This window comes from Cupressus sempervirens, chromosome 4, assembly GCF_028749045.1.
Source record: "Cupressus sempervirens isolate cs-2001-9-10 chromosome 4, ASM2874904v1, whole genome shotgun sequence".
In the NCBI taxonomy this organism is placed as follows: Eukaryota; Viridiplantae; Streptophyta; class Pinopsida; order Cupressales; family Cupressaceae; genus Cupressus; species Cupressus sempervirens.
Window position 1 is genome coordinate 256,727,562 of NC_143121.1, and position 14,890 is coordinate 256,742,451.

The following is a 14,890-nucleotide window of genomic DNA, read 5'->3' on the forward strand; positions in this document are numbered from 1 at the left end:
CCGCCTGTATCCGTTCGTCCAGTGTATCGGGAACGAAGAGTTCACTCCACACTCGTACTCCTTCGGCACTTCAAGCCGTGCGAGTTGCTTCCCTTCCGTTCGGACACTCTCCCCTCGACATATACAGGTTAAGAAACTCCTCCTTTGTTTCTTCCACCAAATTTAATTGTTGTCGAGTCTCCTTAGCAATTTCTCGGCACTCGTCAGCCTACTAGGTGAGTGCACTCCCTCCGTCTGTGCCTCTTCACCCCTTCGGTGCCCCTCGGCAATTTGCTGAAGCCTCTACCTGCACTCTGCTTGCTATGCTAAAATTAAAACTTCTTGTGTTGTACATAGTTCATCCTTATCTTTCACCTCGTTCCTATCCTTGTTAAGCAAATTCAGCATTAATCTTCATATCATTCCTTCATTCCAGGTACGTTTGGCAACGGCGCCAAATATTTACCGTACAGGGTAAAAAACTTAACACATGTAGTATAGCACGATTCAACGCAGAATAGATACTTTACTCATATATGCGTTCAATGATTACAATCCAAATACAATGACTACAATGATCACAATGATTCCAAAGTCCATCTCGGACGTGTACATATACCTTTCCAAAGGGATGACTCAAGTGTCATGCGCCCATTCGCATACTATTCTACCCGTCAGCTACACTATACATTTTACCAACAACAATCAGATAATGAAGAACAATTTAAATGTAATGTAGACTTAAACATAACTAAAGAAGTAATTCTCCCTGCTCTCTCTACATTCTCAAATGTTCTCTTATATAAATCTCTGATAAAAATTTACAGCATTACAAAATTGAGATCATGGACAATAGCAAAACAAATAACAACCTAATTTGATTGCCAAATATTAAAAGCTAATAGCATGTCTGCTTGAAAAACAAAGAATATAAAGATTACCTGCGCAAGATCATGACGAGAAGAAATCAACTTGTCCAAAACATTTAAATTGGCTTTGGGGACAGAATGACCAGTAATATATGCCTGTTTCCTGATCTGCAAGACAAACATTTTGAGGATTTTAAAGAGAAAACAGAGCATTGCAAATGGATACTCATATTACCAGTTGCAACTATTACTGCTAGGGTTTTTCAACAAGTATCATCGAAAAGAAAAGGCGTAATTAGGCATATATGAATTTCCTGGAAGAGGGATATTTTAAAAATTGAAGAATGTGCATACTCAGATATATCAAATGGAATTTGACAATTTCTACAATGAGAAAAATAAATACAGAAGAACGCGCATAGATATGGTTCTATCAAATGGAAGCAGAAATTTCTGTCATGGGAAAAACACACCACACTGGAATTACTATTATGGAAAGAACAAGAAAATACATATATAAAATTAGAAACATAAGTTATATTTATTTTCCAGAGTGCATGCTTTATTAATATAATTTTAAAGGTAAAAAGTTCATGATGATCCTATGGTCATATTGCAATAATATTCCCATTTACTGTTTGTACAGGCTCCCAGAAAATTATTGATACCATAATTTGCATGGGCAACACTCCCATGTGCTTTTGACATTACCGTTTTGGCTTTGTACAATTCACTGAGTGAAAAAAAATTATGAAATGAAGTACTCAAATTTCACAAAAACTACAGAATTTCAGAGGCAAGGCAAATGCTATATCATGTGATAGTTTTGGCACCATATTAAGAAAAGAGTCTACTAAAACTTCTAATAATTCTTAAACAAATTCTCTTGAAGAAAGGGAAATTAAATTCTAAGGACTGCATATTATTTACAACAAAGTACACAATACCAATACAAACCATATTTTAAATCCTCAGCAATATTAATCTTAAATAGATTCTCTAAATTTATCATTAAAAGGCATACTCCCCCACTTTAATCATCATCAACTCTACGCTTCATTGAGAGGTCTTTGTCTCAAATCTATATATACTTGTTTTAAGTACTTATTCTTGGAGGTTTAATTAATGTGTTTGGATTGTTTCAATACTTAGAAACTAAGCATCTTTTGTAACCTGTGGTCTTTTACTCTATTACATATTTTAGTTAAATATATGGCTTTACAAGTCCCACTTGCTTTTGTCATTTGATCATTTGTGAACAAACATTTTATTCATTTATTTCTTCATTCTTCGGGGTTTTGTTTCCCAGCTTCATATCAGATTAACAATACATCCAGCTCCAGCACCTGTGAAAGGTAACATTGCTGCCATTCACTGTTCTCCCACTTCGACCATCATCAACATTATCTGCCATCTTCATTTACTTGTGCATAGATCATATAGTTTGGGGCTTAACGCTTATTCATACCCCATCTAGATATGTTTAGAACACTTGTGTGCTCAATGTTTAGAATTAGTTGTAACGTTTTTCTCAAAGATGACGTTTTTTTTAACCCTAGTGAATTTCTATAACCAGATGTACTTTCAACTGCTATTGACCTACTTTCGCCATTTCTATATATAAAAAGAATTTCCTTTCTTTCATTTGGTAGCAATCATCCAAATCCCCATGCATAACAATATATCAGAGGATTTGTCACGTAAGAAATAATAAACCACACCATCCCATTCCGAACTCAGTGATTTAATGCTACTCACAAAAAAGAAAGCAATGATGGTGAATTTTGCAATTAAACTGTTAAGCTTGTGATTTTAATGTAAAGGCTATATTGTGTGAATCCCTAATTGTTAAGTCATTTTTGCTTGGTGCATGAAGAGTATCAATTTTTTCTTTGTATAGGCTCTGAATTAACAATGAGATACATAGATGGGAAACACCTAAAAGTGCAAGCAAGTACATGAAAAATGCCATTAAATTGCTATTTATACTCTTGATTATCTAGGATTACATAAATATACCGTGATGATTGTGTGCTGCCTTGACATGGCCTAGTGTAAATAAAATGCTGAAATTCAAAAAGCAAAAAAGTCAACAAATAAACACGGGAATATTTGCAAGAGTAAATCTCAGCCTGCAGTTTGATTAAGTGCAATGTTAATTGCACTTGACCCTAGGGTTCCAGTTGATGGGTGTTTTATGACCACACCAACCCAGAATAAAGTGTCAAAGACTCAAAACACTCTATACTCTCTTGATCAAAATCACCATGTATGCTAAGATTTCACAGAAGATCACAAAGGCCACTCCAAGTTTCCAACTACGAACTTGCAACTTTAATGTGGAGATAAGCCTGTCTGGCTAGATGTTCATTATGCAAGGGAACCTGCACTTTTTCACTCAAACTTATCAATCTTACTTGAGAATGATAGGGTGATTTGAGGGCAATAACTAATTCAAACTTTGATTAGAGGTAATGCACAAATAGGATATTGATTTAGAAAGCTATTAATGCAAGACTATTCTGATGTCATGGTGAGAACGAACCAGTCCTAGCTTCGCCTAGTCAGCTACACTTAGGAGGGTACAATCTTCAAAGGATGGGAGTATGATGTTCAAACTACCAATGCTCATCAAAGCCATAAGAAATGTAAATCAACAATCATCAACTAATTGAAGCAAGCCAGCAGGGCTCTTTACAGTGCTATTAGAGCCTGCATGATAAGTGCTTGACAAAATGTCAAACCACTAGAATTGAAGTTAGAACTGGTCACGTTCCTTACAGCATATTGGAAGAAAGACTAACAAAAATACTTATAAATATAATGTCCAGTTTCTGAAGATCTTAAGTGATGATAAATTAACAAAGAGCATATGAAATATATTCATCAAGGTGCAAAATTAATCTACTAAGCCATTAATCACTTATTTATAATCCATTCAACAAGCCCAACAAAATAAAATGCATGCCATATAAAAGAAAATAAGATGAAAGACATTACATCAGTGTCTGGTGTCCATTTTAAAACAGAAGAAAGAATTCCAGGTTCCGTGATAATTTGGAATCCTGACTCACTAAATCCTTTTCTCACATTAGATGAAATCCTGCGTTCTATGCGATCAAGTTGATTCTGTAAGCATTTAGGAATCCGTGAGGCAGGATATACATCCACTTGGCCAGGATCTCTAAGAATATTTTCTCCAAACCTAGAAGCAAAAAAAAAATGCATAGTTACAAGGTGAAACAGATATCCAAGCATTAAGCATGCAATTTGAATAAGAACACTTAGCATCAGCATATACAAAGCAACAAATTCATTAGAAACATAAAGGATTATATTGTTTGATGACAAACTATCCTCTCTCTCAATTCAAACATTTTTACACGTCCACAGAACATTAATAATATTCTCTTACAGTACTTCACAAAGGAATCATACGAATGATGGGCTCCTTTGGTGCTATTATATTAGCATGATAGACACTGAAAATGAATAGTAAAGTTGACCTTTATTGGTATTAAATAAAATAATTAAGAGAAAACAAAATCTCTTGAAATGCATAACAAACATAAATATAGTTGAAAATACTTTATTTGATGCAGCAGGCAGCCAAATTGATGCATGAGAACCTAGAACTTGATTGCGATGTCATAAGTATTACAGAGCATCTTGTGAAGGCCACTGTGATGACATCAATTAATGGCGGTAAATTCATGTATTCTTTGACTTTTTATTGAAATTCATTATCCCAGACATTATATGTAAATTAGTTTGCTAAATATATAGATTACTATCTAAGAATGGCAAATCAAATCCTTTAATTATTTATATCTAGACTATTAACTAATAATTAAACATGTATATATATAGATATTTAAAAATAAGAACTAAACTATAGATTTACTCCTCAACCAAATATATATACATATATATAGTAGTAAATAAGAACTTAACTACAGATATATTTCTTGTTAATTTTGTGTGTGTGTATCAAATATTTATATAAAATAAATAATAAACAAACAACAATATAAATTAATAAACTAACTACTAACCACATTTACTAAACAATGAATTAGAGGGTCGCAACCTTGCCATACTTCTAGACAGTTTATAAATAACGTTGAGCATCCTTGGTTTGGCCATCAAATCTGAATCACAAAAGAAATTCACTCATAATTCATTTAATAATAGACACTCAGCAGAAAAAGACAAACAAGAGTATCAGATCAGCAAGGATTAGAGATATTGATCCTTGTCGTTTGCTAATTCATTGGGACTACTTGTATGGCGGTAAAGACAAAGAAATAAAAAAGCAATTATATTTATCTGCGTCGGCACTCAAACTCATCACTCAATATTTGATAGTGCAGAAGAAGCAAAAAAGACAAGTCACCACCCGGCGAACATGACAGTCACCATCCCAATCATAAGCCGCAGCTAGACAAGAAACAAATAATATAAGTGAGAGATTTATAACACAGTCATCAACCTTTGGAGATTGAACATAGTATTCAACATCATGCCCATATATTGAATTAATTATAAATATAGAAGTCAAGATTTAAAGATATCAGAACCTTGCACAAGGACTCTCAAGGTAATAAAATTATACAGAATTTCAGACATCTATATAGAGGACCGTAAATTCACTGTACTTGAATTCCTATAGGAATTAAGGCAGAGAACTAAACTTCTCTGAAGGGTTTCAACAACACATTCAACAATCTAGTGTCAAAGAGAAGCAAGGCGGAGAATCAGGTATTCTTTGAAGAATGTAGTATAGATTTTAAGAAATGAACATATACCCATGTGAGAATGGATATACCCAAAGCGGTTACTCATAATGCCTAGGATGAGAAGAATTCTCTCCTAGGAAGGATGGATATATCACGGTTGATTATCCATAAGATCTTAAAGAGGAAAAATATAGTGACGAGATGGTGCTTAGTTGGAGAGCTGTTCTAAGTTGTATAGGACACCTAGAACCCCAGAAGGCACTCCCCAAGCGACTATGCATTTGATAACAGTCTCTCCATACGAAGGATTAATTTTGGGAGTTAGGAACTTTTATTCTATTTGCATATAATTTGTAGCAATTAAATAATAGTTTAATGGTTTTAAATATATTCTTGTTCAAGTACTAACATATGTCGCAAGTCTTTTTGTTAAAGAGCTAATCGACATCAACCTATATAGCAGGGACACTACATTGGTACCAGAGGATAATCCTGCCATCATGTGAATAGAGGTCTATGCAAACCTATCAAAAAAAAGCAAAGCATACAACCATGAATGAAATGGGCAATGAATTGAGGACTATTATGGAGCAAACAGATCAGATCATTATAAGTCAAAATGAAAGATAAGAAAAGTCCAATCAGGCCCTCTTACAAGCCTTGTAAAATATGGGAAACTCAATCAATAGCCTCAAGAACAAATTTTCCCATGGGAGAGATATAAGCTCCAACCATCTAGAAAATAACAAGTCATCATCATCTAGAGTACCCAAACCCCCCTTCCTACATAGGAAAGAAATAACAAAGGAGAAGGAAGGAATAGATCAACCAACAAATAGCATGCTAGAATGTAGTAAAGTCCATGCTAGCCTCAAACCCGAAATTAGGAGCTCATAACATTTGCAGACTTTTGTGAAGGTCAAAAACATGGAGCCCCTAAAAGAACAAAGAGATACACAAATAAGGATCTCAAACATAAAATGAACAAGATGATACACCCATCTTTTGATGGATCAAGAAAAATGACAGCTCATGCCTAGCTCCAAAGCTTAAACACCTACTTCACCTTAAGCCCAATGACCGAAGAGGATGCTTTCCAATTTTCCATACTCCATGTGGAAGTAACAACACATGAATGGTGGCACAGTGGGTTTCTCTCCCTAGGCCACCAAAATATAACCTCTTAACACAAAGTTTCTCAACATGGAACAGTTTAAGAGTTTACCAATGATTCCAAAAACTTTAAGTCATGGTTTCCAATTTATCCCAAAAGAGACTTACATATTTATTTGTTGAAGAGTTGAATGATACCATTAAAAACATACTCAAGCCCTTAGAGCCTCAAACAATTGATGAAGCCATTCAAAAAACCAAGAAAGTAGAATCTAATGCATCAAGAGAAAGATTAAAAACCTTCCCGCCTAGTACATCACATAAGCATAATGAATCAAAAGGAGACAATAAAGAGAAGCATGTTACTTTGGTAAAGAGCAATGGAGTCCAGGACACCAATGTCAAGGAAAAGCACATAAGCACAGGGATAACTTAACAAGGACTTATGTTTCAAATGTAGAGAACCTTGGGCATGTGGTCACCAATGCAAAAGAGGAAAGCTACATATAATTAAGGAAACTTGCAAACAAGATATCCCTGCTAAAAGGGAAAAGATTGTCATCCAAGAATATGGATCATTAACAGCCATCATTCATGAAACTAAACACAGACCCTTGCATGTCAAGGGAACATTGAAAGGTCTAAGTGATGGCATTAGTTGATACAGGAGCTTCCCACAATTTCATTGGTAAGAATCTAGGAACAACAAAAAAGATTGAAGACTCATAAAGGGGTTCAAAGTGGTTATGTGCAATGGCTCCATGGACCAATGCACAGAGATTATTCCCTACTTCAAGATTACCCTAAATGATCACACCATAAAGGCAGACTTTTAAGTGGTGAACCTAGAAAATGATACCATTCTAGGGATATCTTGGATAAACTACTTACGGCTTTTTACTATGGATAATCGTAAATTAGAAATATGTTTCAAACATGAAGGCAAGGAAATAATATTATAAGAGTTACCTAATAGGTTCACAAAAATGGTATCTCATAATAGGATGGAATGTATCCCTAGGCATGGTCAAGGAGAATGAATAGACCAATGTATGGTTCTAGACAAGTCACCTAACAATGAATGGATTGTGTATATGCCTTATCCTAGGGAAATACAAGAAACGTCTTGAAGACATCCCACTAGGCTTCCCCCCAAACGAGGCTTTCAGCATCCCATAGAGTTAAAAGAGGAGCATAGCTAGTCAGAAAAAACCCTTATAGACACCCCCATAAATATTAGAAAATTGAAAAAACTATCAAAGAACTATTAGAGATGGGTCACATAAAGCCAAGCAGTGGTCCTTTTGCTTCCTCAATAGTATTTGTCAAGAAAAAATATGGAACCATGAGAATGCGCATTGGTTATAGAGCCTTAAACAAGAAAACCATAAAAAATAGATACATGATGCTGAGAATATATGAATTAAAGGATGAATTGCATGGAGGTCGCTAACGTTCACAAACTGATTTAAGATCAAGGTATCATCAAATATGTACGAGGAAGGGAGATTTCCCTAAAACGGCCTTTAGATATCACTATGGACATTTTCAATTTCTAGTCCTCCTATTTGATCTCACTAATATTCAAGCAACCTTCCAATCATGCATTAACCATATCTTCAAGCAACAGTTGAGGAAGTGTCTACTCATATTCTTTGACGACATCCTCATCTATAGTAAGACATGGCAAGAGCATCTATGATATATTAAAGAAAACCTAAATATTCTAGAAACAGAGTCATTATATGCCAAAATCTCAACCTATGAGTTTGGAATAGATTATTGAGGAGAATCTTTATTTGGGGCATATAATCAATGCAGGAGTAAGTGTAGATTTAAAAAAGATAAAGGCCGTTAAGGAATGGCCAACACCAAAAACCTTGACCCAACCCAAAGGATTTGTGGAGTTATGTGGTTATTACAAACATTTTGTAAAAGGATTCTCCACGGATGCTACCTGTCTCACTAACTTGACAAAGAAAGAAGCTTTCACATGGAATGATAAGGCACAACAAGCTTTTGAACAACTTAAGGAAATTATGAGTTCATGCCCAATCCTGGCCATTCTTGATTTCACAATGTCATTTGAGTTACAATGTGATGCCTCTATGGAAGGGATTGAAGTTGTTCTCATGCAAAAGACATATCCAATAGCTTTTGAGAGCCACAAGCTCACAAAATCAAAAAAACATTATTCTATATATGGTAAAGAAATGTTGGCCATAATGCATTCCCTAGCTAAATTTTGGCAATACCTAGTCTGTGGATGATTCATTGTCAAAATCGACCTTTAACAATCTGTGTTTATTCTAGAACCAAAAAGATCTTAATGATTGACAACAAAAGTGGGCAAGCAAGATCCGAGCTTATGACTTTGATATAGAGTATGTAAAGGACATAAATAATGGATGGAGTTGTAGGTGTCTTATCCAAACGTTCCCACCTCAATATTATTACCATTGTTTCGAAAGAGTGGAAGGGAGATACCATTGTTGACTATGCGAAAGACCACCAAGCCAATAATATTTTAGAGAGAAGAATGGCAAATGAAGTTTACAAAATCCAAGATAATGTTATATTTTACAAAGGAAGACTATTCCTAGTTCCTCAATAGAAAATATAGAGCAAGATCGTGAAAGAGCATCATGACAATCCTTTATCTAGCCATCAAGGGTACTTCAAAACATACATACAAATTAGAGAAAGATATTCATCGAAGGGATCGAAGAAAGATGTCTAGAGATATGCACAAGAATGTATGACTTGTCAACAAAATAAGATAGAACAAATACACCCTAGGTTTACTACAACCATTACCCATTTCTAGCCAAAAATGGGAAAGCATTTCAATAGACTCCATAATCGGTTTACCTAGAGTTCATGGGAAGAACAATATTTTTGTCATAGTGAAATGAAATTGATTTAAATCCAAAAGTCTCCACCTTGCATCTATCTCAACCTTCTCTAGTGTTGGTCCAATTTTAAACTCATTTTTGTTAACACGATTACTTATAAGTTATATACCAAAGGGAGAGATTGTTGGCACTTGGATTGATTGCTTATGTGTTGCATACATGACTTGGTTTGTCAATAATGTTGACATATAGGTGCTTAGGTATGTGACAAACAGAGTTTCGGTACATCGCAGAGGTAGATTTGGTCGGTCACCCTTAAACATCACACACTAAAGGAAGAATTAAGCTTGGAAAAAAATCAACTTTGACTATTTAACACTTTTGGTCTAGGAATTAAGCTTAGTGTGTGATGTTTAAGCCGTTCCGATCTGGTCAACAAGGATTGAGTTTAGCGAGTTAAGCTATCCGAGATTAGATTCATGTTCATGGATGTGTTCAGATGTTACAATTGTGTTCATGTATCTTAGTATAAAGGATTGGATCAATTGCAATTGATTTAGCGAAGACTAGTTGCAGGTCAGTGTGCAAGAAACAGTTTACTAGTAATCCAGTTGTATCTAGTGAGCGAGACGGAATGAACGTAAGTGAGCTTCGATCGTGGTTGAAGACACGTTCGTGATGCTATGTCCATGAAAGAAGATACTGGAGATTATTCTGTAAAGGGCACTGATGTGTAATGTGTGATATGTACACTAGCAGTCAAATTTTGTGATGGGATTTATTTTGGAATATGTAAAGTGTATTACAGCATGTAGAACTTAATTGTATCATCTTATTGAGGTCCTAAAAAGCTCAAAAGGCCAACTCAACTAGTTATTAGGACAAGGTGTAAAAGAAAGGTTGTTACCTTTGTTCTAATCATCACATTGAATTCTATTGATGTGGATGTGGTCTAACAATATGAATATGACCAGAGCAAAGAAGAGGATTATGATGATGTTGATTTGAGAACTTCAAAGAAACTATATTTGCAGAGAGGTTCTTTTATTGGTCAGTTCACTACTTGGGATATTTTATCCTAGAGATTTCTTTAGTGTAACAGTTATGAAGCTATTTGGATTGTGAGTTCAGTTGTCTTCCTTATTGCTCCTAACAGGGCTAGAATCTTTTGACAGGAATTCAAAGTCTCCTAACAAGGACTCATGTATTGATTGTATGTAATTGGCTCCCAACAGAGTTGGATCCTCTTACAAGGAACTTTTATATTTAGTACATCATATTGTAAGTCCCTATCGTATCCCCATTTTAAGATAGAATTTTAATAATAATTAGATAATACAATATTATTAAATAAATAATGATAATAAAATTATATTAAAACTAATATTAAAATATAAAAAAATAGGAAATAATTATTATTTAATCTATATTATAAATGAAATAATATTTACTACGATATTTTAAATAATTCAAAAATAATAAAATTTCAATGAGTAAATAAAGAAAATTAAATACAAGAGACAATATTGTAGAAAGTATGTTAACTTTATAAATATATTTTAATAAAAACTATAAATAAGTAAATTAATAATATAACATAGAATAATAAAAAATAACTAAATCTAATGAAAATTTGAGATGTTTAACAAAACTGTAAAAACAAAATTTCAAAAAAAATCTACAAAACTTGAGGCAATGACCAACCCAGAGGAGAAATAACTCCACAAAAACAACCAAGTGACACTAGTGAGTGTCGAGTTACTCAGCACCTATAGCAACTAAGTATGCTTGATCAACACTAAGACTGACACTCGGTTAGTGCAAAGGACAACTCAGTCGACACTAAACTGACTTAACTCGATTATCAAAGGAACCGAGTGAGCTCAGAGAACTCAGTCAAGTAAGGACCGAGGCAGTTTGGTTAATGCAGTGACCAAGTGAACTTGGTCAACACTACTTGGTGGAGAAGTACAACCAAGCTAGGAAAGAGATCAATTAACAAGGGGACCAAGCTTGAAGACAACCGATCAACAATCTGGTTTATCCACCATTAAAACACGAAGGCAAGAACAGAGACTTACAACTCTATTTTGCACAACTACCCACAACACATAGCTAAGTAGATATGAAAGAAGTCCACAACAAAACAATAACAAACTTGCTTGATTTCTTCTTTCTATTAAACTGAATCAAAACATTACAAATCTTGAACATAAACTACAAACCCGAAAAACTTAAACAACTTACTACTACTCTTAATGATGAAACTAAACTTGCAGCTATAAAGGGTTGCATACAATTAGCTCGAAGCAATCACTACTTCAATAGGACAAACATTCACTTACAAACTACACAAAGAGAGACAGAGAAAGAGAGAGAGAGAGAGAGAGAGAGAGAGAGAGAGAGAGAGAGAGAGAGATCCACCGTGTTGTTGCACACTCTGATATTCCTCTACTGCTGCTGCTCTACAACTTTCTTCTTTTGCTCTCTATTCTCTCTGCTCTATCTGTCTCCTCTCTTACTCTGAAATTGAAGACATTCCCTTCTATTTGTCTCCACAAAGTTTCCCTCTCTTATCAAAATTTGAACTCACCTACCGAGCTAAATGCAATTGACTGTTCTGCCAAGAAGGTGAACGCAGGGCTCTAGGGACAATAATATTAAAATTCCAACAAAATAGTTGACTCCTTAAAATTAAGATATAAAAGGGAGGAGAGTTTATTTTAGAGAGGAGAAAATGTAATAACCCTGGCGGTTATGACCACAATAATTTTGAATTTCTTCACTATTCAGTCATTCGACATTATGTCAAACACTTGGCAAGCAAACTTATTACCAGTGGATATGCTGATAGAAATCAGGTTTCATACATTTTTTTTTCTTGTGTAAATACTTCGGATTTTTTGCATACATAAATATAAGAAAGAAATAACAATGCTCAAAATATGTTAACAATCAAATCCACTATGCTCAACTCATAAATGATCATCAATTTTTGCCAACTACATTATGACAGTTCTGCTCGTAGAGTAAATAGCAGCCAGTTTTGAAATGAAATTCAAGTGCAATCTTATTCATGTAGTTTTAATAACATTATACAAGAATCTTAACAAGTAATATGAAACCCGAAATTCCCTACTACAGTCAACTTGTAGCAATAATTCCAATGCTAGTCTCACAAATCCAACTTCAAACTCTATCAATTTCTACAGCAGTTCCCAAAAATCCCTCTTCCATAGATCCACAAGAGAGCTCCAACAAACAATCCCCTTACACACAGATTAAACAGTAGGAGAATTAGAAAATAGTTTTACCACAACAACTATTTACAAAGCAAATCCAAACTAAAATCTCAGATTCAAATCTACAATACTTTAGCTGTAGATCCAATAGAACAACTTAGAATTCAGACCACTCAGAAAAAGCCACAAAGGCATCAAAAGCAAATAAAAATTCCAAGCATGCTTTTCTCAACAAATGGGCTTGTATTCATAACATCCATATGCCCTTTTTGTTGCCAAAATGTAACTTCACTCAAGAAGCTTCACCACACAACATCAATTAGAAGCTTCCATTAGATTCTTTCACTTGACTTAGCTTAACTAATTAATAAATGGCTCTTTCCAATGATAACTCAACTCTCAACTTAAGTGAAATTATAAAGTTAAATTATAACTTTGTAATAAGCCATTTAATAAATTAATAATAATCTGGCCACTAAAAATATAATAATTCCCAAAATACTCATTGTTTAAATATGTCATTTGAAATAGGAGTCATAACTATTATTTCACTATTATTTCTCTATGTGACCAAATGCACTTTCCAAAAATACAAAGTGTCCATCTCAATCAACACCCAGCTTACCACAAATAGGAAGTACACAAAACTAAGCCCAAACAAAGTTCAATCTGAGTCAAATGAAGACCAACCTGTAGCTTATTGTATTGTGGAGAAGACAAGACCCTCCCAAGCTAAGCCACTGCCTCACAAGACCCTCTATCCACAATAATTACCCTACGAGGATCACAATAATAGGCTAATCCCCAAAACTCTAATGCTGTCAAAAATGGAGACATTACAGTCCTCCCTCCCCGAGATTGCTTGTCCTCAAACAATCCGGCAACACAATGAACTCCAACCTCCACCTGGATCCCAAATGAAGAAGTGCGTGACATCCCTACTGTCACTAAACCAACTGCAAACCAACATCATCAAGACCAACCACATGTCTTCTAGCATAGCACCCAAGACTTGTGCTAATGATGTAGAAGACAGACTATCACCAGAAGGCAACTCCATCGATGCATCCTCTTCTTCCCTGTATCCACCCATAGTATATATTCGACTGGAATCATGATCATCACCAACAATCCCTGAAAAAGACGTAGCTACAAGAGAACCATATGCAGTCATGCCAATTGTATCAACAATAAGTGTAGCCACGTCAAAATATGTTATCACAAGAACATTGCTAACTGCAGCAACAAAAAACTGAACTGAATTTGCAAATGGTGAAAACTGACTCAAACTCCACTCAGGCGAGTGATCAACATCAACCTCAAATAGCAGATTGTGATAAGACAATGTTGCACCCACGTTAAACATAGGATTGTCCATGAAGTGAACCTCACCATTGTACTAATCTGAACTATAACATGACTCTGCCTCAACACCACTCACTTCATCATCAATGACGTGTACTATTATCAAAGCACACATCTACAACTACATGTATACTGCTAAATTCCTCAGTAGATGGCTCAACCGACATAGGAGTGGCTGCTAATATGACGGTATCCTTGCATGCTCCCACTTCCACTATCTCAGCATCGCCATCAAACACACAATCTTGGTGGGTCATGTCAACAACTCTATCAGCTGACTCAACCTACCTGAATTCCCATCATACTCCACCTCAACTATGCCTAGCTCATGCAGTGACTCATAACAAATGTCCTGCACATTTATAGCCGCAACTATATCATCACATTTCTCTCTTCGAAAAAGCGATATCATGCTTTGCTCAAATCTCGGATTCGAAATCAGTTGGGTCATCCTTTTGTGATTTGATTCAGCTCATTCAATAGCACATCCAACTATTTCACAATACCCCGTATCTAAGATTCTCCATCCCTAGGCGGAGAAGTACGCCCTGTACAGTTATAATGAATACCAAATCGCTTGTCACCATCCATAATACTGAAAACCAAAACTGCAGAATAAAGCACTTATCAAATTGAGCCCAATTCCTATAAGCTGGCAGCAAACTGCTTTGATACCACTGTAATAACCCTAGCAGTTATGACCACAATAATTTTAATTTTCTTCACTA

General features: G+C 35.0%; 1 protein-coding gene across 1 annotated transcript in view; it reads right to left on the reverse strand.

The window, feature by feature from the left end:
• LOC149560959 (Zincin-like metalloproteases family protein) overlaps positions 1-14,890 on the reverse strand; it is a 358,697-nt gene that overhangs the window by 212,152 nt on the left and 131,655 nt on the right. Inside the window, exons 7-8 of the mRNA XM_089824904.1 lie at positions 3,849-4,053; positions 921-1,016 (exon numbers count right to left, since the gene is read on the reverse strand). Coding sequence (XP_089681030.1) covers positions 921-1,016; positions 3,849-4,053 — 301 coding nt within the window. The remainder of the gene's footprint in view (positions 1-920; positions 1,017-3,848; positions 4,054-14,890) is intronic.